Consider the following 24,183-nt stretch of genomic DNA (forward strand, 5'->3'; position numbering starts at 1 on the left):
CCCCTGAGTACTGGCAGCACTCAAAATTTGCTTCCCTTGGGATCTGAGGGAATATCCAGAATTTTCCCTCTCCTCCTCCTTTGTGTTTTCTGTGTTTTGGTACAGAAGGTTCAAGTGGTTTCATCTTCAGAAAGAGGTGGAGAGGTGAAACAATAATCCAAGGATTATTGGCTGTGATGAATTTCAATGGATTTCTGTCAGCTTGACCCAATATTTTGAATTTATGTATAATTCAATTTTAAATTTTGTTTCTATTCAGCAAATTTCTAAATAAATCTCAAGACAGGGACTCACAGGGAAGGGAATTCTTTCTCACCCCCCACAGGAGGTGCAGGCAGGTGGGAACTGGGCTCTGCTGCCAGGAAACAGGGACAGGGTGAGAGGGAGAGCCTCAAACTGCTCCAAGGGAAATTCACATTGGACATCAGGAAGAATTTCAAGCAAATCCATAAAAATGAATATTCCTGAAACAAAGCAACTCCCCCAATTCCTTATTTTATGCCAATTTTTAGTGCTAAGGCTTTTTTTTTTTTTTCAAATACAAACTTAATAAGAGCAAAATGCTAAGGACTTTCTAAATGTAATTTTATTGCATTTATCTCTCCAGTTGAAATTAATTATTCAGAGTCTTCATTAAAAAGAAGCTTTGGTAAGTGACATTTTAAACAGGCCTTCAGAAGTGATTGCAGGGGAGATGGTGATAAAGAAGTGTCTGAAAGGAACATTTCAAACTGTGGGGTGTGAGAACTTGCAGCAGAGCTGTTTGGCTGATTGGGGAACTGGAATGAGCACACACTGCTGGCCTGGGAGCTGCCACATCTCCCTGTTTCATCTGGCCTTGCTGGGGTTTTTTAATGTTTGGTGCAGACACAAGAGATGGAAGTTGGCTTTGTTTAAAAATGTGTGGGTTTTTCCCCTTGAAAAGGTGACTGGAAATGCCCTAAATCCTGATTATCCAGAGAACAGCAGCAAAGCAACAATGCCCCCCTTTTTCTTTCTTTCTGTGTTTCTTTCTGTGTTTCTTTCTGTGTTTCTTTCTGTGTTTCTTTCTGTGTTTCTTTCTGTGTTTCTTTCTGTGTTTCTTTCTGTGTTTCTTTCTGTGTTTCTTTCTTCCTTTCTTCCTTTCTTCCTTTCTTCCTTTCTTCCTTTCTTCCTTTCTGTCTTTCTTTCTGTCTTTCTTTCTGTCTTTCTTTCTGTCTTTCTTTCTGTCTTTCTTTCTGTCTTTCTTTCTGTCTTTCTTTCTGTCTTTCTTTCTGTCTTTCTGTCTTTGTCTTTCTTTCTTTTTCTTTCTTTGTCTTTCTTTCTTTGTCTTTCTCCTCTTTCTTTGTCCTCTTTCCCTTTCTTTCCCTTTCCCTTCCTTTCCCTTCCTTTCCCTTCCTTTCCCTTCCTTTCCCTTCCTTTCCCTTCCTTTCCCTTCCTTTCCCTTCCTTTCCCTTCCTTTCCCTTCCTTTCCCTTCCTTTCCCTTCCTTTCCCTTCCTTTCCCTTCCTTTCCCTTCCTTTCCCTTCCTTTCCCTTCCTTTCCCTTCCTTTCCCTTCCTTTCCCTTCCTTTCCCTTCCTTTCCCTTCCTTTCCCTTCCTTTCCCTTCCTTTCCCTTCCTTTCCCTTCCTTTCCCTTCCTTTCCCTTCCTTTCCCTTCCTTTCCCTCTTTCTGTCTCTCTAAAATCTGATCTCCCAGTGCACATGAGGAGCTCTGGCAGAGCCTGCACTGCTCTGGGCTGAGCCAAACATCCCCAGAGCCTCCCCAGGTTTGCACTCCAGTGCTCAAACATTCCTTGAGGATTCCCATCTGCTGCAAGCAGCACATGCAGTCCCTGGCAGTCGAGGCAGGGCATTGGAGCTTGGAGCTTTTGGAGCCAAAATCTCTGGGGTCAGGCATTTTATTTGTGCCAAAACTGGGATCCATCCATCGTTAGCTCCACGACAGGGCCTTATCTTTCCTTGATGATGGATAATTTGGCACTCCAGGCTTCCACAGACATGTGAATGTTCAAGTGTGTGCTCTGCTACAGCTGAAGGAAACGCACTTGCTGTCACCAGATTGGCTTAATTTGTGTTTCAGCAATTAGCCAAGGGAAAATAAATGACCCCCAGTCACGGCTGGGACGTTGGAGCAGTGCAAACAAGAGTGAGCTGTTTACTGTGAGGAGCAAAGGGGAACTAAACCAAAATTTCTCTCCCTCAGTTCTCCCTGAGCACAGCAGGAACAGTTGAAGTGTCAAATGCAGCCCTGGGAATGTGGAGTGGTGCCGTGGCAGTGATGGGAATAATCCCTGCAAACGGATCAGGTGCTGATCTGCATGTGCAGACAGTTGTTCATTTATTTCACATTTCCTTTTGCAGTCCAGGGGAAACTTAGCATGGCTCGAGTTTTCCTTCTCTGTTGTCATCAGGAGTCATCAGCTTTTTCTGGTTTCTCACACAGTACATGATTTTGGTGTTTGGTTTGGGGATTTTAATGTGTGAAATGCACACAAGAAGTAGTTTAGTCTTGTTGTTACTCAGTTACAGTCTGGTCCTGTTTGCTCTGATGCTTCTTCTGCTGCTCATCTCCCCACCCTGGAGGACAGCACAGTCCTTTAACCATGCTCATCATCCACTTCTACACCAAATCCTTTCCAGTTCTCTTTTCCTAGGAATTACCCTACTGAAGCTGGTGCATTACCGTGGTTATTGGCCACGTTACCTCTGCAAACACTGAGATCCTCCCAGAAAGAATTTGGAGAAGCTGTGATTTACAGACTTCCCCCTGTGTGTCCTGAATTGATGAATTCCTTACTGCTTCCCCAGGGGTCGTGGACTTTGATGTAATTCCATTGGAGCCATCCATCCTCTGGAAAAATCCGAGTCCTGGAGGTGGTGCCGGTGTCAGACTCGATGGATTGCCAGGATCAGCAGTGTCAGGAGAGGGACAAGGCCCAGAGGCCTCCCTGGATTACTTAAACCAAAACCCTCTCCATGGATTATTTATAAGCTTTGCTCCTTTACAGTCCCATTCCCTCTGTGATGATTTTTATTTTATTTTTTCTGCAGTGTTGTCCCTCAGACCACGGTGATCCTCAACAACGACCGGCAGAATTCCATCGTGGCCAAGATGGTGGGGCAGGAGGAGCCACTGAGCAGAGCAGCAGATTCCCTGGAGAACATCCTCAGCAAGTGAGTACCACCCCCTGGAAAACATCCTCAGCAAGTGAGGGATTCCCTGGAAAACATCCTCAGCAAGTGAGGGATTCCCTGGAAAACATCCTCAGCAAGGGAGGGATTCCCTGGAAAACATCCTCAGCAAGTGAGGGATTCCCTGGAAAACATTCTCAGCAAGTGAGGGATTCCCTGGAAAAGTGAGTACCATCCCCTGGAAAACATCCTCAGCAAGTGAGGAACATCCCCTGAAATTCTCCCTCATTCCCTCCTTGGGCAGGGCCACTTTCAAAGGCAACTTGAAGGGAAAAACAAAGAATGTTGGAGGTAATAATGGGGGGAAAGACTGAGCCTGGGCTTGGACAGGTTCTCTTCTTCACTCTTGATGGGAGAGAACATCCTGGAGGAGCTGGGATTATCTCAGTGTTAAGTTAAAGAAGGATTTCCCATAGTGGGTTTTTACAGGGATGCACAACCCCTTTGGAACATGCCCAAATCCTGTATTTAACCAAAGGAAAACTTGGGCTATCTAAAGTGAATTTTAAACAAGCAGACCTGGGGATTCTGCCACCCCAAATCCTCCATCTTGTCCCAATACCTATTACTATATTTTATAAAAACTTGAAATTTAAAACCCTTCACCATGTGAAATCACACACTTCCATTTAACCACACACTTGTGATTTTAACTCCACCACTCAAATTTAGAAACTTTCTCCAAGGCTCAGGTCTAAAGCAGTGTTCTCCAGGGGGTCAGTGCCAGACAGCACAGAAAGCTCAAACCCCCAGGTTTCTGTGTTGGGAAGGATGAGGGTTTGACAGGAAGGTCTCAGATATTTATGTTTAACAGAAAGATCTTTGTAGACTCTGAAGAAGGAATAGAAATGAAAGCAAGTTTTGATATAGAAGAAAAGAATTGCTGATCCAGTCTTACTGAATAACTAAGAAGCCAAAGGGTAAAATGAGTTGGAAAGGGTTTTTATGATTCAGCAAAGGATAAATCCACCTCAAACAAAAGATGTTTTTACTAAGCAAAAAGATTTTCACAGGCAAGCAAGAAAGCCAGTGTTGCAAGTAGAGAAAAGATCTCAGAATTTTCCACTGCAAGAAAACTGAAAAACAACTTCTAGCTTGAACTGTAACACACAAACTTTTGTGATTGGAAAAGAGTAACAACAATATGGTAATGTTAGTAGTTGTGATAGGGTATAGGTAATAGTGGAGGTTTGATTGGTTGTTGTGTATTGAAAGAAAAGGAAATAATGCATTGGAACCAGAACTAGAGTGGCTTCAGGTGAACCCACAGCTAAGACTGAAAAAGCTGTGGGCTGGGCTCTGTCACCCACATGAATTGCTGTACCATGTGGACAAAATAACCAGCATTTCAAATAATAAATAAAAAAATTGCTGCATCCTCTGGATACAACAACCAGCATTTCAAATAATAAATAAATAAATTGCTGTACCATCTAAATACAATAACCAGCATTTAGAGAACCACTTGAAACCCCAGCCCTGCTCTGGGCTGTCCCAGTGCTATCCCCAGCCCTGTTGTTATCCTGCTCTGGGCTGTCCCAGTGCTATCCCCCAGCCCTGTTGTTGCCCTGCTCTGGGCTGTCCCAGTGCTATCCCCCAGCCCTGTTGTTGCCCTGCTCTGGGCTGTCCCAGTGCTATCCCCAGCGCTGTTGTTCCCGCAGCGCGGTGCCGGCGCGCCGGCAGAACACCATCGTGGTGAAGGTGCCCGGCCATGACGACAGCCACAACGAGGACGGCGAGAGCGGCTCCGAGGCCAGCGACTCTGTGTCCAACAGCGGCCAGGTGGGCAGCCAGAGCATCGGCAACAACGTCACCCTCATCACACTCAACTCTGAAGGTACGGGGGTGTGGGGGTGTGATCAACTTCAGTGTGTGTGAGAGAACACCTTCAGTGTGTGTGTGTGTGTGTGATCACCCTCAGTGTGTGTGTGAGATCATCCTCAGTGTGTGTGTGTGTGAGATCATCCTCAGTGTGTGTGTGTGTGAGATCACCCTCAGTGTGTGTGTGTGTGTGAGATCACCCTCAGTGTGTGTGTGTGTGAGATCACCCTCAGTGTGTGTGTGAGATCATCCTCAGTGTGTGTGTGTGTGTGAGATCATCCTCAGTGTGTGTGTGTGTGTGTGAGATCACCCTCAGTGTGTGTGTGTGTGTGAGATCATCCTCAGTGTGTGTGTGTGTGTGTGAGATCACCCTCAGTGTGTGTGTGTGTGTGAGAGATCATCCTCAGTGTGTGTGTGTGTGTGTGAGATCACCCTCAGTGTGTGTGATCACCCTCTGTGTGTGTGTGTGTGTGTGTGTGTGTGAGATCACCCTCTGTGTGTGTGAGTGTGTGTGATCAACCTCAGTGTGTGTGTGAGTGTGTGAGATCATCCTGTGTGTGTGTGTGAGATCATCCTCAGTGTGTGTGTGTGTGTGTGTGTGAGATCACCCTCTGTGTGTGTGTGTGTGTGTGTGATCATCCTCAGTGTGTGTGTGTGTGAGATCACCCTCAGTGTGTGTGTGTGTGAGATCACCCTCTGTGTGTGTGTGTGTGTGATCACCTCAGTGTTGTGTGTGATCACACTCTGTGTGTGTGTGTGTGTGTGTGATCATCCTCAGTGTCTGTCTGTGAGATCACCCTCAGCTCCGAGGGTACCTGTGTGTCTGTGTCTCTCTGTGTATCTGTGTGTCCTGGTGTGCCACATCTGTCTGCTGAGGCAATGGAGAATGTAAATCCCCTCCCTCCCAATTATTATAATTTGTAATTAAGGGGCTCTCAGGCAAAGAGTTGTTATTCTTTACTAGGACAATTAAAATAGAAATACAGTATTGCAAAGAACAATCCCAAACTCTGCCAGAGTCAGAATCCAAGCTGCCACCCTGTCACTCAGGGTGTTGGGAGCAGTCCCATTAAATTTGACCCCTTGATGTAAATTCAGAGCAAACACCTAATCCATTAATGTCTGCAGATCTGATTTCCCTCAGACCTCTGCAGCTCTCATCCATTCCAAATCTCTGAGATTGATGAATGCTCTGAGGATCAGATCAGTGACCCCCCTCCACCTGCCCTTGCACAGGAGGGAATTGCTAATTCACCTGCAGGGTGCCACAAATGCAGTTATTAATAAAGGAAGAGATGCAGAACAGCAGGGCTGCTGTGCAGGGAGAGCAAAGTCACTGCAGCCCTTGGCTTCAGCTGGGACAGAATTCCAGGGGCTCTGAGGGGTGCAGAGCCAAAACCTGAGGGGCTGAGGGTGGAGATGCCAGGGCTGAGAATAAACACCAGAGCTCCACTCTGCCATCCAGGCTCTGGGAAAAAAAAAACCAAACTGTTTAGGGTTGGGTTTATCTGACATTGAGCTGTGTGTAATTTCAGGATTTAGGGAATGGATTTCTATAAAGGCACTGGTTGCTTTCATGTAATTGTGATAATTTAAAAATTAGTGTTCTTGCCTTGTTATCCCAGAAAAATAATGATACAGGAGCTTTGAGCCCAGGTGCAGTGATGGTGTAGAACAAGGCTGGGTTTTTTGCTGACTGAACACTGTGACTTCATTCCATGTGGTTTTTCAAGTCCAGTTATTTTGGCATGCATGTGTTCTTTCTGTGAGCTTTGGAGTGCAGCATCTTCTCACTTCAAACACAGCAGAGCATTGTATTTAATTGGGAACATTCTAATTAATTCAAAACAATGAGCTTTGTACAGTTTTTGTGCAGACCAAGGAGCACAGGAAGAGAATTTTAAGTTTCACTGCTACTGGAGCAGGAGAACCATTGAGTGTTACACACTAGAGATGAGGAAATTTCTTTTGTAATGGTTTATTTTATAGTGGTTTGTTTTATAATGGTTTATTTTATCATGGATTTTTTATAGTGGTTTATTTTGTAATGGTTTATTTTAAAATAGATTATTTTATAATGGTTGCATGGGATGGATGTGATGGCCCAGTGTTATTTTCCTCTTCAGTTTTCACACATTGCACTTGCACCTTCAGGGTGGTAAGAGAAGGGCTTTGGTCTGTTCAGTTATTTTGAGACTCTTTTCCTGTGCTTTCCAGAGTTCTTGTGCATTTTTAAAGTTCTGAAGATCCTGAATTGGATTTCTAAAATGCTGCAGCTGGTCTTTAGTGTCCTCCTTGCACAGAACTTCATTTGTGAATCCATTTTTTGGGCTTTCACAGCTCTTGAAGATGTCAAGGTGACATTGAAGGCACTGAATTGTGGAGTGGTTTGGGTGGGAAGGGACCTTAAAGCCCATCCAGTTCCAGCCCTGCCACCTCCCACTGTCCCAGGCTGCTCCAGCCCTGCCTTGGGCACTGCCAGGGATCCAGGGCAGCTCCAGCTGCTCTGGGAAATCCATTCCAATCCTCCCCTCCCTCCCAGGGAGGAATTCCTTCCCCAAATCTCATTTAACCCTGGTTTGAAAGCATTCCCTGTCCTGTCCCTCCAGCTTCTGATTCAGAGAATCCCAGCTGGACATGGAGCTGGAAATGTAAACATGGATTTTTGGAGCAGATAAGGGGAGGCTGCCCTGCCCTGGCTGTTAATTAGGGATGGCTGATGTTTATTCCAGAGAAAACTCCTCAGCCACGTCTTGTCTCCTCAGCTTGGCATCTGCAGCAGTCATTTGATAATGGCAGCACTGAGCAGCACTCAGGATTGGCTTTCCCAGTGGGAATGCACAGCTCTTTGTGCATGGCCAGGCTGATCTGTGCACAGCATTTTCCAGCCCAGGGCAGATCAGATCTCACTCGTGGGATGAGCTCTTGGAGCTCCTTCCTGCCAAGCAGCTCAGGACAGGCACAGCCAGTGAGAGCAGCTGAACCTTTTGTACCCTAAACCAAAGTGATGTGGAGACACTGCTGAGGCTTCAGGGCTTGTGGAAGCCAAAGGAAATTATAAAAATTGAATTGCTTTGGATTTTTAAAATTTTTTTTTCAGTTATTGGGAGCCAGCAGATGAACAAGTTTTTCTTGGGTGTCTGCACAGGGATATTTGGAGTTAACATTGGCCCACCTCCACCCAAATATAACAAAGATGTATTAACCAAGGAAAAAAGGGCAAAATCCAAATGAGAAATCTGATTTTCTGACATGAAACACATTTTTAAAAACCCTTTGAGTCCATAGATTTTATTTTTCTGAATTTTATTTGGATCTTTTTTTATCTGAACTTTTTATCTGATCACATCCTTCCCTGAGTCGTAAAATAAGGGAGTCTCTCTTGGATTTCACCAAAACTGAGATTTAACAAACAAGTGACCTCACTGATGCTGTGCTGAGGCTGAAGAGCCTCTGAGTGCAGGGGCTGTTCCCAAAATATCTCCTGGTCCTGGATCCTGGGACTGGGTCTCCTTCAGCCACAGCCTTTGTGTGCTTGGAATTTTACCTGGAGCAGGAGATTCTCCTGGATTTGAACTGGAATAGGGCAGTGGGACACTGGGAAGGAATTCCTCCCTGTGAGGCTGCAATGGATTTCCCAGAGAAGGCTTCCAAAAAATCAGTAAATGTGATTTTCTGTGGCTGCCCCAGGCCAGGCTGGAGGGGGCTTGGAGCAGCCTGGGACAGGGGAAGGTGTTGGGGTTGGAATTAGAAAATCTCCAATGTCCTTTCCAACCCAAACCCTTCCATCATTCTGGGATTTTTCTTTGATATTTCCCAGGAAATGAAACTTTTCTTTCCTCCCCCCCAAGAGCAGCTCTGTGCCCAGGCCATGTGTGTTCATTTTCCAGAATTCCTGAATTCCAGAATTCCTGAATTCCAGAATTTCTGAATTCCAGAATTCCCAGTGTCTGAGCTGCATTTTGTGCTGGAGGAGCTTTTGCTGAATGTGACTTTAAATCTCTTTAACCTTCCTTTTAGCACAGCTTTCAATCCCACTGCAGGATCTGGAGGTGAATTTACAACCTGCTTGTCCCTCCTTTCCACACACTTAATGATTTTTAATTAATAAAGTCAGTGCTCTGGAGTCTCTGCCAATTAATCACTGCCCCAGTGAACTTCTGCTAATTGACAGGAGCTCATTAAAAGATCACAGGACCATGGAATGGTTTGGCTTGGAAGGGACCTTGAAGCTCATCCTGTTCCAACCCTCCACATGATGCTGATGTTGAATCTTCTATACATCAGCCAAAACATTATTTAATTTCTCTAGAAATGAAGGTTTATTTTTGTAGGTTAGGATTTGTTTTTTCAGGGTTTATTTTAATTTTTTAAAGATTAATTCATCTTTCTGCCTCTCTGCACCTACCAGTCTTTTGCTGCCACTGCCAACTTTGCACCCAGCCTTGAGAATAAAATAAACACAATTTCTTGGAGTGGTGGAACGTGTTAATTCCAGTATTTCTGTGGGCAGGTGTTTCCTTTTGTTCTCCCTGGTTTTAAAGGAATGACTGACAGCTCCTGGGGACAGAGCAGAACCTGGCTTTGCTTTTAGGCTCCCATCTTAGACCAGGGGAGCTTATCCTGATGGAAGAATGGAACAGCTCAGTGTTTATCACTTCCCTGGGTGGGAGAGCACATCCAGAGCAGCTCCTGTCTGGTTTTTGTTCTCTTGACAGGGCTTTTCTGACCCCAAACTGGCTCCTCCTGTTCCCAGAAAATCCCAAACAGGGAGGGATGGTCAGCTGGGCTGGGAGATAAAAGAAATGCAGCAAAAAAAGAGTCAAAAGCAGCACTGGAAAACAAACTGGGCTCAGTAGAAAGGAGATAAAATAAAGGTGGATTTAGTGATGCTGAAAAAAGAGCATTGAAGAGGAAGCAGGAATTGGTGGAAATGAGCTGAGTGCAGAGAGGGAGAAAGCTGGCAGCACTGGAAGGAGAAATGATCACTTGTGTGGGGATCTAACATTTGGTGTAAAAAGGGCAGGGAGTCACCTTTCACCTCCAGGGAAAGCAGGAAAATTCACAGGAGCAGGGAAAATTCACAGGAGCAGGGAAAATTCACAGAATCAGGAAAAATTCACGGGGTCAGGGAAAATTCACAGGAGCAGGGAAAAGTCACAGGGTCAGGGAAAAGTCACAAAATCAGGGAAAATTCACAGGAGCAGGGGATGGCTGGGGTGGGAAGGGAGCTCTGGGGATCCCCCAGGCCAGGGCAGGTGCCACAGGGACACATCCCATGTGAAGAACCATCCCATGTGCACTGAGGGATGTCTGAGTGCTGGGAGTGATCCAGATTTAGCCAATTGTGTTCATGTATTTAATTGCATTTCCATCCAATTCCCATTCTGTTTTCCCTTCTCCATTCTCCTCCCCAGCACAGCAGAGCTCAGGGCATTTGTGCCTCACTCACAACTGGCCCTGGATTCCCTCTTCCCACCAGATTTTTGGGTGCCAATGCTGTGTTTGCTCCCTGCAAAGTGCCAGATGTGTTGGCAGCCTGGCAGGAAGGATTTTGATCTAAAATAAGGAATAATTCAGCTTTTGTGCCCTCATGGTTAACTTCAGTCATGCCTCATGCAAAATGGTTATAAAATAAATTCCCTTTCTGTTGAAACTTTGAAAGCAGGAGGAAAATGCAAGAGATAATTTAGTGGGGGGATTGTGGTCATAGGTCAGAATAACAAGATAATGTCTTTTTTTCCAGGCTGGGAGCAATAAAAGAGCAGTTGCATGTGGTAAAAACAGTATGTTCTGGACTCTGTGCCAGCAGAAAAAAGAGAGGATTTTGCAAATTGAACAAAACCTTTGGTTCATGTAGGTTAACAATGTTTGTTAAAAAAGTCTGCAGGCAAAAGGTGTTCCATGAGGAATAAAACTTCCTGTATCCACCAGCAATCCTGGGAGCTGTAAGGCTCTGAGAGGCTGCAGGACAATTTATTCAGGCTTCCTAGAATTTCTCTGAAAAACGTACACATTGATCCGGAGATGTTTTTGCTTCTCCAGATCAGCCTGAATTTTTCTAAGCCAGTCCATTTATCTTGAGGAGCAGGCTGTTGTTTTCCCTGATAATGGTAACCAGACTTGTGGTGAGGCCAGACACAGTGGCATGCAAAACAAGGCACAAGTCATCCAAAGCACTTTATTTTTCACATGGCACCTGGTACTGGGAGCTGCAAGCAGCCAGTGTGACCTATCCTGGCTCAGGATAAAAAGGGAAGGATCAAATTAAAAAAAAAAAAAAATTACAAACAATTTGCAAGTGTATAAAAATATATTCAGGACAGGAGCATGAAGTTCTGACAGCAGCAGCAAAACGTTGCTAAATCCATCAACAAAAAATGGTTTTACTGAATATAAAGAAGGAATTGTTGGCTGGGAGGGTGGGGAGGTGCCCCTGGATCCCTGGCAGTGCCCAGGGCCAGGCTGGACATTGGGGCTGGGATGGTGGGAGGTGTCCCTGGCAGGGCACAGGGCTGCAGGAGATGATCCTGAGTGTCCCTTGCAGCCCAAAGCATTCCCTGGGGCTGTGTTCTTGTGCTGATCTGCTGCTCTCAGTGATAAATCAGGATTGCACAATCACACCTTGGCCCCATCCTGTCCTCACTCAGCCCTGACTCGGGGGTGACAGCCCAAAGGTCCCAGAGGTCCCAAAGGTCGCTGCTTTTGCACTTTGGAGTTCCTTTCATGTTCTGGCTGATGGGGTTCTCCTGGCCTGCAGTCAGTGCAGGATTTGGAAATGCAGATGTTGCTTGTTCTGGGTGCTGCTCAGTGTGAAAGGGAGATGCTGTTTGACCTGAGCTCTGCCACCTTCCCTGGGGATTGGAAGGGTTGTGGAAACCAGGAATTGGGGACTTGGTATCACAAAACTCTGCCCTAAGATCACTTAATGAAGGAAAAGTCATTAATGTAATTATTGTTCACAATAAATGACTGTGAATTGTACTGAGTGACCCCTCAGTCAGCAAACCACAGAGCTGAGCAAGCATGGAAATCAAATCCTAATGGTCCATGAGATATTGCTGAGTGTTTTGTACCCAGCTCCTGTTAGCAGTGTGAGGAATTCTGCAAGTTTGGATTCTTTCTGGAATGGGGTCTCATCCTTGGCCATGTGTCCCATCCTCCCCTTGATTGGTCCTGAGCTCTGTTCCAGTTTCTGGTTAGTCTTGAATCCACCAAATTTTGTCATTGTCTGCACAGCTTAATTGAGGGCCTAGTATTCCTTTGAATTTTATTTATTTACTTAATTGAATCCTTAGTATTCCTTTGAATGTGTGGCAGAGGATTTCCCCAATGTTTCAGAGGATTTCCCCAATGTGTGTTTCAGAGGATTCCCCAGTGTTTCAGAGGATTTCCCCAATGTTTCAGAGGATTTCCCCAGTGTGTGTTTCAGAGGATTCCCCAATATGTTTTAGAGGATTTCCCCCGTTTCAGAGGATTTCTCCAACGTGTGTCTGTATTTCAGAGTATTTCCCCAATGTTTCAGAGGATTCCCCAATGTGTGTCTGTGTTGCAGAGGATTTCCCCAATGTTTCAGAGGATTTCCCCAATGTTTCAGAGGATTTCCCCAATGTTTCAGAGGATTTCCCCAATGTTGCAGAGGATTTCCCCAATGTTGCAGAGGATTTCCCCCCTGTTTCAGAGGATTCCCCAGCATGTGTCTGTGTTTCAGAGGATTTCCCTAATGTTTCAGAGGATTTCCCCAATGTTTCAGAGGATTTCCCTAATGTTTCAGAGTATTTCCCCAATGTTTCAGAGGATTACCCCAATGTGTGTCTGTGTTGCAGAGGATTTCCCCAACGTTTCAGAGGATTTTCCCCCCTGTTTCAGAGGATTACCCCAGTGTGTGTTTCAGAGGGTTTCCCCCATTTCAGAGGATTCCCCAATGTGCCTCTCTTTCAGAGGATTACCCCAATGTGTGTTTGAGAGCATTCCCCAATGTGCCTCTCTTTCAGAGGATTACCCCAGTGTGTGTTTCAGAGGATTTCCCCTGTTTCAGAGCATTCCCCACTGTGTCCCTCTCTTTCAGAGGATTACCCCAACGGGACGTGGCTGGGGGACGAGAACAACCCCGAGATGCGCGTGCGCTGCCCCATCACGCCGGCAGACATGCTGCACATCAGCACCAACTGCCGCACGGCCGAGAAGATGGCCCTGACCCTGCTGGATTACCTCTTCCACAGGGAGATCCAGGCCATCTCCAACCTCTCAGGCCAGGGCAAGCACGGCAAGAAGCAGCTGGATCCTCTCATGATCTACGGGATTCGCTGTGAGTGCGCTCGGGGTGTGATGTGCTGACAGGGCTGTGTTGAGTGATGTTTTAAATAATGTTTGAAGTGTGTTTGATGTGTGGTGAGATTTCTGGTGGGTTTTTATGGAGATGGTTTAGGCTATTAGTGGCTGATCTTTTTTCTTTGCTGCCTGCAGTCAGAGTCAGGATTGAATGCACAAGAGACAAATTTTTGTGTTGGGGCTCGGTTGTTTGTGAATTCTTATCTGAAGTACAGAGGGTTCTGCAGCACTCCTAGCTAACAAGCTAAAAGTGAGAAAAATGTGGGTAGATGGTGTTTTAAAGCCCAACCCTCCCATTAAAAACTAACATCTGTATTTTTTATACTTTTGACCCAAGAACCAAATACTTGTGACCCACAGTGCAGCACCCTCCACCCAACCAAAAACTGCCTACAACTAGGAAGAGGAAGGAACAAAAAAGAAAAAAAGAGACAACTCCCAAAAACCTCCATCTTGTCTCATACCTGTTATATTCTAAAAACTCCAAGTTCCAAACCCTTCACCATGTGACACCACACACTTTTATTCAACTGCACACCCATGATTTTAACTCCATCACCCAAACTTGTCCAGTGTTCTCCTGGGGGTCACTCCCAGAAAACACAAAGTTTAAAACTCCCAATTATCTGGGTGCCAACATTTTAAGAGTATGTTTGATGTGTGGTGAGATGTTCTGGTGGGGTTTGTTTATGAAGGTGGTTTAAGGTTTTCAGGAAGAAATCCTAATGGGCTGGTTTACTTCAGCTGGGTATTCACCAGAAATTCCTCAGGCTTTTATTCTGAATTCTGACTTCTTTACATCCACCAGCTGTGAGTGCAGTAAATATTGTAGAAATAATAAGGAACACAAATTTCAATACTCTTCAAGTGCTCATGTCTTGACCCTTAGTTTTTGACTTCCCATTTATGTCTCTTTTTTCAAAAGACTTGCTGAGATTGTGATGGGAAAAGTTGGCAATGTCAGGATCATAAAATCTGGATTCACAGCAGGAATGCTGCTGGATTTCTGTCTGCTCCATGTGCACAAGTCTGGATTATTTAAGCTGTTCTGAACTGATATTATTTGTGTTAAAGGCACGATATTTGTTAATTTAAAAGGAATCAAATGTGGTTTCATACAGAACAAAGGCACAGGCACTGGTTTGAAGTGAGGAGGGAAATCTGGACGTGAGCATCGTGTTCTGGTGAATACACTGAGCACAGCCAAGTCTGTTCCCTGGGCTTTATTTCCAAGAAACCAGCATAACCAGGATTTTGGGAGAAGATTTTCCTGCCAGGTGGTGGTTGAGCACTGGAATCAGGGAATGTGCCCAGCCCTGAGGCTGCCAGAGCTCCAGGAGGGTTTGGACAACGCTCCCAGGGACAGTTGGGGTGTCTGGAGCGATCCCTGAATGGATTTTAATAAACCAGCAGGTCTCATTGTTAGGATTCACATTTTGGGTGGGTCACCAGTGGATCTGGAGCAGGAATAATTTGTTCTGCAGGTGAGTTTTGTATGGAATTGGCAATTTGAAACTGCAGGTAAGGCAAGGGATTAGTTGGGGTGGAGTTTGAAGCAGTGGGATAGAGCAGGGAAGGGAGTGTGAGTGGAGTTTGGTGATGGCAGGAAACACTTTCTGTTATCTGCTCTTGTTTCCAGTGCTTTTCAGGCTGGTTTTGGGGAAATGAAAACCAGGTCTAACCCACTCAGGTAACTGCATCAGGGCAAATTTTCCTTCATCATTTACCTTCATTATTTCAGACTTTTTACAAACACATTAAATATCTGTTTTTAAGAGAGATGGTAATTCAAATTAGTGCTGATCTCCAAAACCTTTTTGTCTGCTGATCTCATCAGCGTCAATGATACTGTTTTTAAAACATGGATTTCTGTTAAGAGCTTCTAGAAACACCAAGAAATGGATCTTGCTCCAGTTTGAAAGCAATTCCCAGGCAGTTCCTTTCCCATCCCTCAGTGTGAGAGCACAAATCACATGGGTGGTTTGTGAGTGGAGGAAGATGAGATGTTTGCCAATGCGAGCATGGGGAAGGAATGTGACCAGTGCTCAAGCTGGGGATTATGTCATTTCTGTGAGGCATTCTGACCAGGAAAAAATCAGATTATGGAAGTGATCCCTGCAGCTGGAGAGGATCTGGAATGGCACAGGAGTGGGAGCAGGGGATGATGAGCAGCAATCAGTGACTTTGGTGGCATGAGCACGGTTTGGGGTCCAGGTATCTGAAACAGCTTCACTCCTTCCTGCTCTTGGCTGCTGTGTTGTTTTCTTTTGGGAGCCAGGCCATAAAAAACTGGGGATTTCTGGAAAAAAAAATAGATCCTGTGTGGATCTGGCCAGAGGGTTTGGGCTGTGAAATGCTGATGCTTCTGGGGATTTGCTGCCAGCAAGGACAAAGAGTCCTGTGGCAAGCAGTGAAGAAAACACAGGAGAACTTGATGGAGCAGCAAATGTGAGAAGAGAGGTCCAGAAATGGTGATTTCACTGGTCCAGAAATGGTGATTTCACTGGTCCAGAAATGGTGATTTCACTGGTCCAGAAATGGTGATTTCACTGGTCCAGAAATGGTGATTTCACTGGTGCAGAAATGGTGATTTCACTGGTGCAGAAATGGTGATTTCACTGGTGCAGAAATGGTGATTTCACTGGTGCAGAAATGGTGATTTCACTGGTCCAGAATGGTGATTTCACTGGTGCAGGAATGGTGATTTCACTGATCCAGAAATGGTGATTTCACTGGTGCAGGAATGGTGATTTCACTTCACAGCCTCACATGTCATCCCTGGCAGGAGCTCAGTGGATGGGATGGGATTCCAGCAGCCTGGTGAGCAGTGCTGGAGCTCTCAGCTCTGCAGGATGGGACTGTGCCCATGCTCAGCTCAGCTCAGAGCTCCTGGATTCCAGGATTCCATCCCTGCCATCCCAAATCCCATTTCCCACTCCACACCTGCCTGGTTTCCATCCCTGAAGTGTTCTCCCAGAAAATCACCCCAAACCTGAGTTTCCCTGCCATGGGGAGCCCCTCAGAGCCCTTTGCTTCTGCCTTGATGACTTAATTCAACCAGAAATGAAAAATCCAATGTCATCAGCCTGGCCTGTGCCAATCACACAGAGGAGCCCAAGGAAATTAAAAAAAAAAAATTATTTTTCCTTTAGTTTCAAGTTTCTTGCAGTTTGTCAGTGGAAAGATATTCCATCCTTTTTTTTTTTTTTTTTCTATAAGAAAAACACCAAGCCAATCTGTATTTAATAGAGCAAGTATTTTGTGTAATATGCAGAAAGTATAGAAAATGAAGAGATGTGTGTTTATTAAAAATTCCTGATGCCCTGCACGAGGTTTACCACAAGAAGAGGGGAAAGTTTATCTTTGGAAGTCTAAATTTTCACTTGTGGTAGGAATTTGCTTGTGGGGTGGCAGTGGTACTGAGGAGAGGTTTTGGGCAAGAAACCAGAATGATTTAAACACAATCTCTGTCATTAAATAGCTCATTACCTCAGCCCTGCTAAAAATGGAGACTTCTGCTGGTGAAATACAATCCAAGAACATCCTCAGTTGTAATTTTCTTTGCCTAACAGAAAATCCAGGTTTAGCTCTTTGGAAATTTTACAGCAATTTCCACGAGTGAGTTGGAAGAAAGAGATTCCCAAATTCAGAATTTTGCAGTTATGAGAAATGGTGTAATAGAAAAGATGATTTTCTATGGCATGCTGGAAAAAAATGGAGAGGGAATTTCTGAAGCTTAGAAAAGAAAATTTATCTCTAGTTCTTATTCTTCAAAATAATCAAACTAAATGAAAAGAAAGTAGCATTAGTTACTTATAATATATATTTATATACACACATATTTTGTATATTATTATGTGTACATTTGTGTATTATTGCTGTGCAAGCCTCTTGCTCTGCACATGGGTTTTGCTGACCCTCAACAGTCATTTTTCCACTTTTTTTTGTCAGTTCTGCTTAATTATTCCAAGAGGATGGAAGCCCAGAAGCTGCAGATTTAATGCAGAATTTGTGCTTGGGTGGAGGAAGGAGATCCAAACTCAGGAATTGCTTTAAGGGCTTTTGGACCCCAAAATTCCTATTTTGGCTTCCTGTTGCTCAGGGAATTATTGGTGCACATGGAAATAATTCTCTTGTTAGGGACAGGATTGGTGCTGCAAAAAAAACCCCTCAAAAACAGAAATCCCCACCCAAACCCTGCAGAGATCACAGAGGGAGGAAACTGAGGTGAAAAATTGGGGTGAATTCTCCCATCTGCTGCCAGGACCTTCATGGAATGAATTTCCCCATTTCCCTTTAGTTTCATCCACAATACATCCCTGTTTTTAAACACCATAAAACAAAGTTAGCTGAAACACCCAATGGTAAAATCTGATTTTTACCTCTGAATGATGCATTTTCTGCTGGAAATGCCAAATAAATTCACTTTTAAAAACACAAAATCCCAGCAGAGAAGGAAATCCCTCATCAAAGCTCAGTGCTCCCTGCAGTTACTGAGACATGCATTAAAATACAAAATCATCAATATTTTCTATTCTTTTACTTTCCCACTTCCTTTTTTATTACTGCATTTTTATTAACTCTACCAATTTTTGCTTTTTTTCTTATTTCCTTGCTAATAGTTGCATGCTTTTCTGGCATATTTTCTTTGTCTTCCTTTCATTTCCTGTTTATAATTTGGAGCTCCTCGTGTCTCATTTCTGAATATCCCACAAGTACTGGCTGTGAGAATCCTGAATAACACTGAATAAAATTGTGACACCTACATGCTGCAATCCTGAACTCCAGCCCTGCATCCAAAGCTTGGATTCCACTGGAGAGCCTGAAGGAAAATGATCCAAATTGGCATTTTGTGCCTTTAACATTTCAGCAGCAGAAATGGATGGATTTCTGATATTGGTTCTGATATTCTGATATTGATAATTGTTTCAATCTCTGCTGAGGAATCTGCCCTGGATTCTCTGCAGGTTTGGGAGAGCTCCCTGGAAATGCTTTTCCAACATTTTCTTCTCCCAGAGCTAAATATCCTGAGCTGTTGGGAGATGAAGGCTGACTTGCTCTTCTCACAGCCCTGGAATTGTTTTGTTTGTTTTGGGACACTTTGAGGCCTTGGAGAACTTTTCCAAAATGGAATGCTAGAGCTGGGGTCACTGGTTTGGAGTTTGAATAGAAGTGGGTAACATCCCAAGGGTTTGGAATTTGGGGTTTTGGGATATAGCAATATAAGATGGAGGTTTTAGGGCAGAAGTTTTTTTTCTTCTTCATGGGTCTAGGTTGCACTTTTATAATTGGATAGAAAATGCTGCACTGCAGGTCAAGGGTCAAAAATAAAAATAATTTAGGTGTTAGTTTTTAATTGGACAATTAAGCCTTGAAAGACCTTGTAATGAGCAAGATCCATCCCCATTTCACCATTTTTAGCTTGTTAGCCAGAAGTGCAGCACTCCCTGTAACATAGATAAGAATTAATAAACATCTGAGTCCAAACATGAAATTCCATCTCTCATCATTCTAATCCCGACTCTGGCAGAAGAAAAAAAGGAACTAAAGAAGTGCAGAGTGGTGCCCTGGGTCCCAGGCTGGACTCTGAGCCTTGCTGGGCTGGGCTTTGCTGGGAATGCCACCAGTGCTGTGACCTGAGGGACAAAAGTGCAGAGCTCCTGGGCTCTGTCCTGTCAGGAGCCAAGCCTGACACTCAGCACATCTTGAAAAGGCAAGAAGTGAAAGGAATCCTTTCTGCTGGGCTTTTCTCCTCTCTGAAGAGCTCCAATTTGTGTTGGGCTCGTGCTGCTGCTGCTCTCACTTTTGTCTCTCATTGCTGCACAAGCCTGGCTGCAGCTCCACAGGATTGGGAATCAATTAAATTCTGCCTCATGCAGGGCACTGATAACCCCTCCTGAGGCCAGGCAGGAAGATGATGGGAGAACCCACTGAGTTTATCTCAGCACCACAGTTCCCATCCATGGCATCAGTGCTGGCCTGGCTTTCAGCTGCAGCTCTGTGCTGCTTTCCTGGCCACTTCTCTTCATTTCAATTATGTTTGTGGCCATAATAAACTGAATAAACTGAAATAAAATGGAAAAAAAAAGGCAGCAATTTTGAGGGAAGAATAGAAATTGTGTGTTCTCTCTCCTCCTCACACTTCTCTTGTTGTCCTTGCATTATCCAAGGGAAGAATTCAATTTTGCATTGCTGGAGGAGCAGCAGTGGAGGCTGTCAGTCCCCACTGAGGTGTGGGATGTGCTGTCAGGCACTTGTGAGTGCTGGGCTCTCCAGAAAACAGAGAATGAACGTCTGAGGTCATTGGAGCATCTCTTTGCACACTCCTGCATCCCTCAGTGCTCCTCCCCTTGGCCACACTTGGGCTCTTTGGGAAGATTCCTGCTGCAGGTGTTGTCTCCTCTTTTAAAAATGGGGGAGAAAATAGGAATAAATGTAGGAATTCTTTTTAAGTGATGGAAGGAAATAGAATTAAATGTTATTTGCTCAGTGCCATCACTCTGGTGTAACTTGGGACCTGGAGCAGGGCTGGAATAGAGAACAATTTTCTCTTTTCAGATTATAAACCCTCTGTTTGGTGCAGAGTTAGGGGTAGGGTCAATTGATTAATTAATAATAATTGCACTCAGGTTATTAAACAGCTGTGCCTGTCCTGTCACCATCAGGAGAGGCACTGAAGGATCCCTCTGGGTGGAATTCCAGGATCATCACAACTCCTCTGTTCCTGCAGGGATTCATTAATTCATTAATTCTGCAGGGATTCATTAATTCTGCAGGGATTCATTCATTCTGCAGGGATTTATTAATTCACCATTCCCCAGCCCCTCTCTGCTCCTGCAGCTCCAGAATCTTTTGGAGCACTCAGTGTGTCCTTGGGGAGTTGGGATGGAGAAAATCCATCCAGGAGCAGATAAAAAATCCATCTTTTCCTGCCACACTGGGAATTTGACACCCACTAGATGGCAATATTTGAATGCTGATGGGCTTCTTCCATAAATCAGAATAAACCAGGTTCTGCTGGCTGTAAAATAGGTAAAAATAGCCTGGCTGCTTTTCCTGAGTGCAGGAGCTCTCCTGCTCTGGAACAGCATTCCTTGGTGGAGTTTGGAGATTCTAGATCCCAATTAACATTAATTTTACACTTTTAAAACTTCTGGGAGGGTTCTTTTCATTCGAAGAACAAAGACATTTCAAATAATTTCAATTTTCATGTTTCCTCTGGATCTGTGACTTGTTAAAGATGAAATATTCAGAAAAATAAATGTTAATGAACAGAGTAATGACTTGGTAGCTGAATTTTCCTCTGCTCCTCCCTTGTGGATGAGAGCAGTGCCATGGGGAGGGATTTTTGGTGCCAGGATGGATTTTCCAGGTGTGTGACACTGCAGGAGCCTCCAAGGCTCTGCCATCCCAAACCCAAACATCCAAATTGAGGTGGGGGAAGTGCCTCAGATGTGGAGATCATCTCCCCAGCTGCCAGAGGAATAAATAATTCCTGTTTTCCAACAATTTCAGTATTGCCAAGCCCTGGGTGAGGTTTGGAGAATCAGAGCCTGAAAGCTCAGGAGGAATTCCAGAGGTGCTTCAGCTTTTCCTCTGCTCCCCAGGGTTTGGAGCAGCACATTTTTGCTGTTGTGTGCTCTTTAATTCAACCAATAACCTCCAAAGGTGTGACCCTACTGAGGAAAAATGGATTTGGCAACCAAAGTCCCAAAAAAACTTCTCCTGTTTTCCTGGAGTCTTTTTTTCCTGAAGGATCCATCATATTCCTGTCCATTAAAAAGGATTTATCCATCACTTTAAAATTAATTTCCCATCCTGGTGCTTTTCTTTAGGTTTGAAGAATGGGAGGGAATTTGTAAGTGAAGGAGCAGTGACCCAAATCTGCTTGGATTCTTTGTTTAATAGAAATATATTTGTATTTTATCCATGTTGGATCCTGTGCTGCACTTCCCAAATGCACCAAAAGCAGCAGGAATTTCTGGGCCACCTCAGCCAAAATTCTGCTTTACCTTTGATTTTCCAAGGGGATTTGTGAGAATGGGAGCAGCACAAGCTCAGGGTGTGCAGAGGAAACTCCTGGAGTTTGATTTTGAGGGGCTGGTTCTGAATGTGGGACAGGATGGAATATTTCATGTTTGCTTTTGATCTCACAAATTCCTCTCTTCCTCCTCAATTTGTTCTCGATTTGATTTCTTTGCAGTTTTTGTTCTCTGGGGATTGTTTTGTCTGCTCCCTGCCCTTTCCAAAGAGAGGATTACTCCCTCAGGAACATTATTGTCCTGGGATTTTCTTAGTTTATAATTAGTCCTGGTTTTTAGGAAATCCCAACCATTTCTCTCCTTATTTTATGCAGTAAATCCTCCAAAAATTTGGGAGTGTTGAATCACTCAGACACCACCTCTGTGTTTGTACCAAATAAAATCTTTTTTCTTTTCCTTTGCATTTCCAAGCTTGTTTTACTTTGTATTTCCAAGCTTTTTTTTCCCCTTTGCATTTCCTTTTTATTTCCTTTAAAACCACAGAGAGATTTATTTATTGCTTGTGTTGCTCATTTTAATTTCAATTTAACTCCCCAGATCTCAGGTGTCTCTGCACCTGTTGCCTTTTAAAGCTGACTTGAACTTTCCTGATTTTTGCTTTTCTCCCTGAGCTTTTCCTTGCTCAGACTGGAATGTTGATCCTTGATTTCCCCTTTTTCCCCCTGTGGCTCCTGAATTCTCTTTGCAGCCTTTTTTGTCTCCCAAGCTCAGCCAGGATCTGTCTGTAGAAATCACCCAAACTCCTGCAATTTATGAAAGCACTGAATTATTAAGTCTCTGGTGTGTTTTTCATGGAAAGTTTCATTCAGGAATTGAGGTTCCTCCCCCAGAAAGGAAACTTTATTGTTTAAAATAAGAACACTTTTAAATTTTTTTTTCTGGAGGCCCCATTCATGAAAAGATCACTAAAAACACACTTAAATCATCTAAATCTTGTTCTTTACTCTTCTTTTATGGGCATCCATCTTCCAAAATATTTTCTTTGGGTCCAAGTGCTGATTTATGTTCCTGACTGGATTTTTTCTGTGCTGTTCTGTGCCTCATGGATGCTCTGCAGTGTCAAATGTCAGCGTTGGATGCAGCTTTGGAGAGTAAATAATCCCAAAAAAATCAAATCCCTTCTCCCTGCAGCATTCCTGTCTTTTCTCTCTTCCTGATTTCCCCAAGTGAGAGGTCTCATTTCCAATATCCTGCTTTTCTGAGGGTGTTCATGCTGGGATTATCAATTCCTGCCTGGAATGATTTTGGGGATTTCCCTCTCTCCTGCAGGTCACTCATGGCTTTAATGCCACTGGGAACTTTTTATCTGCTTCAAAACTCCTCCACTGCCTGTAGGTGGAGATTTTCTTCCTGGTAGGAAATGTCTTGCTAAGGAGCTGCTTGTAAAACAGCATTTTAGATTGTGATAGCAGCTGCACAGATTTGACATCTGAAATTCATTTGGGTTTTTTTCTCAATTAGCTTCGTGCTTTAGGGTGAGATTTTCAGGCCTGATTTGCACATGGTCAGGTCTGCAGTTGTGGTAAAAACCTCTGCAAACAGCACTGCCTGTCTGGAGCACACTGACACCCTGACTGCAACTGGGAATTTCAGGAATTAAGGGAAAGAAATGTTTTGGAAAATGTGTCCTTGATGATTTAGGGCTCTGTAGCCCAAAATTCCCCTGGCTGCCCTGTCCTGGTGGGGTTGTTTTGTTTTCCATGCTTTCCTCTCCAGCACTTGTGGCCATTCCTGATCACAGCAAATAATGATCAGTTTGATCAGGAGGGAGAATCATGGAATGGGTTGGGATAAAGTGATTTAAAATTAATTTAATCCCAACCTTTCACTGTCCCAGGTTATTCCAGGGATCCAGGGGCAGCCTCAGCTGCTCTGGGCACCTGTGCCAGGGCCTGCCCACCCTCCCAGGCAGGAATTCCTTCCAAAATCCCATTTAAACCTCCTTCCTTTCTATTTTCTGAACATTTTTTCCTTCCTTCCCTCAGTCCTGCACTTCTGGGGATGTTTTGTGTCCCAGCTCTGTTCCTTACTGCACCTGAGACTCCTGTCCTGAATAATTGATATTACTTTTATTTCTCTTTGAATCAAGTGGCATGATGGAATATCCCATGGATTGAATCAAATTAAATCCTGAAATATCCCATGGATTAAATCAAATGAGATCCTGGAATATCCCATGGATTAAATCAAGTGGTGTCCTGGATTTTCCCTAGAATATCCCATGGATTAAATCAAATGAGATCCTGGAATATCCCATGGATTGAATGAAATGACACCCTGGATTATCCCTGGAATATCCCATGAATTAAATCAAGTGGTGTCCTGGATTATCCCTGGAATACCCCATGGATTACACTGGAATAATTAGAATTCCCAGCCAGGCAGCTTTTCCCTGGGATATTGACATTGGAAGTCATTAAAATGCAGTTTTTAGTGAAATATGGACTTTTTTTCCTCCAAACTCACCCCAAGCCTTGCTGGTGTTTCCTGTGGGACTCCTGAGGGTGGGGCAGGAGTTCAGACATATCTGATTTTATTGGCCAAGCCTGCCAATAATTCAAAATTAATTAAAAAATTTAAAAACTCCTGGAATCACAGCCTGGAACAGTTGCTGAGATATTCCCAACATTGCTGAGCATTTCTGTCCCTGGGAATGCCCTGGGGAGTGGCTGAGGCTGAGCACTGTGGGCTCAGGGTTAAATCAGAATTGTTCTGCCACTTGTGACCCCTGTGGGCTCAGGGTTAAATCAGAATTGTTCTGCCACTTCTCACCCCTGTGGGCTCAGGGTTAAATCAGAATTGTTCTGCCACTTGTGA

At 44.2% G+C, this 24,183-nt stretch overlaps 1 protein-coding gene across 2 annotated transcripts in view; it reads left to right on the top strand.

Moving 5' to 3' along the window:
• The window catches only part of LOC117001681 (BTG3 associated nuclear protein), a 113,769-nt gene that overhangs the window by 23,472 nt on the left and 66,114 nt on the right, over positions 1-24,183 (top strand). Inside the window, exons 5-8 of one of the 2 annotated variants that reach the window (XM_033070146.1) lie at positions 3,032-3,128; positions 3,259-3,284; positions 4,834-5,009; positions 13,062-13,301. In XM_033070146.1, the coding sequence (XP_032926037.1) occupies positions 3,032-3,128; positions 3,259-3,284; positions 4,834-5,009; positions 13,062-13,301 (539 nt within the window). Of the gene's footprint in view, positions 1-3,031; positions 3,155-3,258; positions 3,285-4,833; positions 5,010-13,061; positions 13,302-24,183 lie in introns of both variants that reach the window. The other variant, XM_033070145.1, reaches the window with a different exon arrangement.

The sequence above is a fragment of the Catharus ustulatus genome, chromosome 11 (assembly GCF_009819885.2).
Source record: "Catharus ustulatus isolate bCatUst1 chromosome 11, bCatUst1.pri.v2, whole genome shotgun sequence".
NCBI classification, from domain to species: domain Eukaryota; kingdom Metazoa; phylum Chordata; class Aves; order Passeriformes; family Turdidae; genus Catharus; species Catharus ustulatus.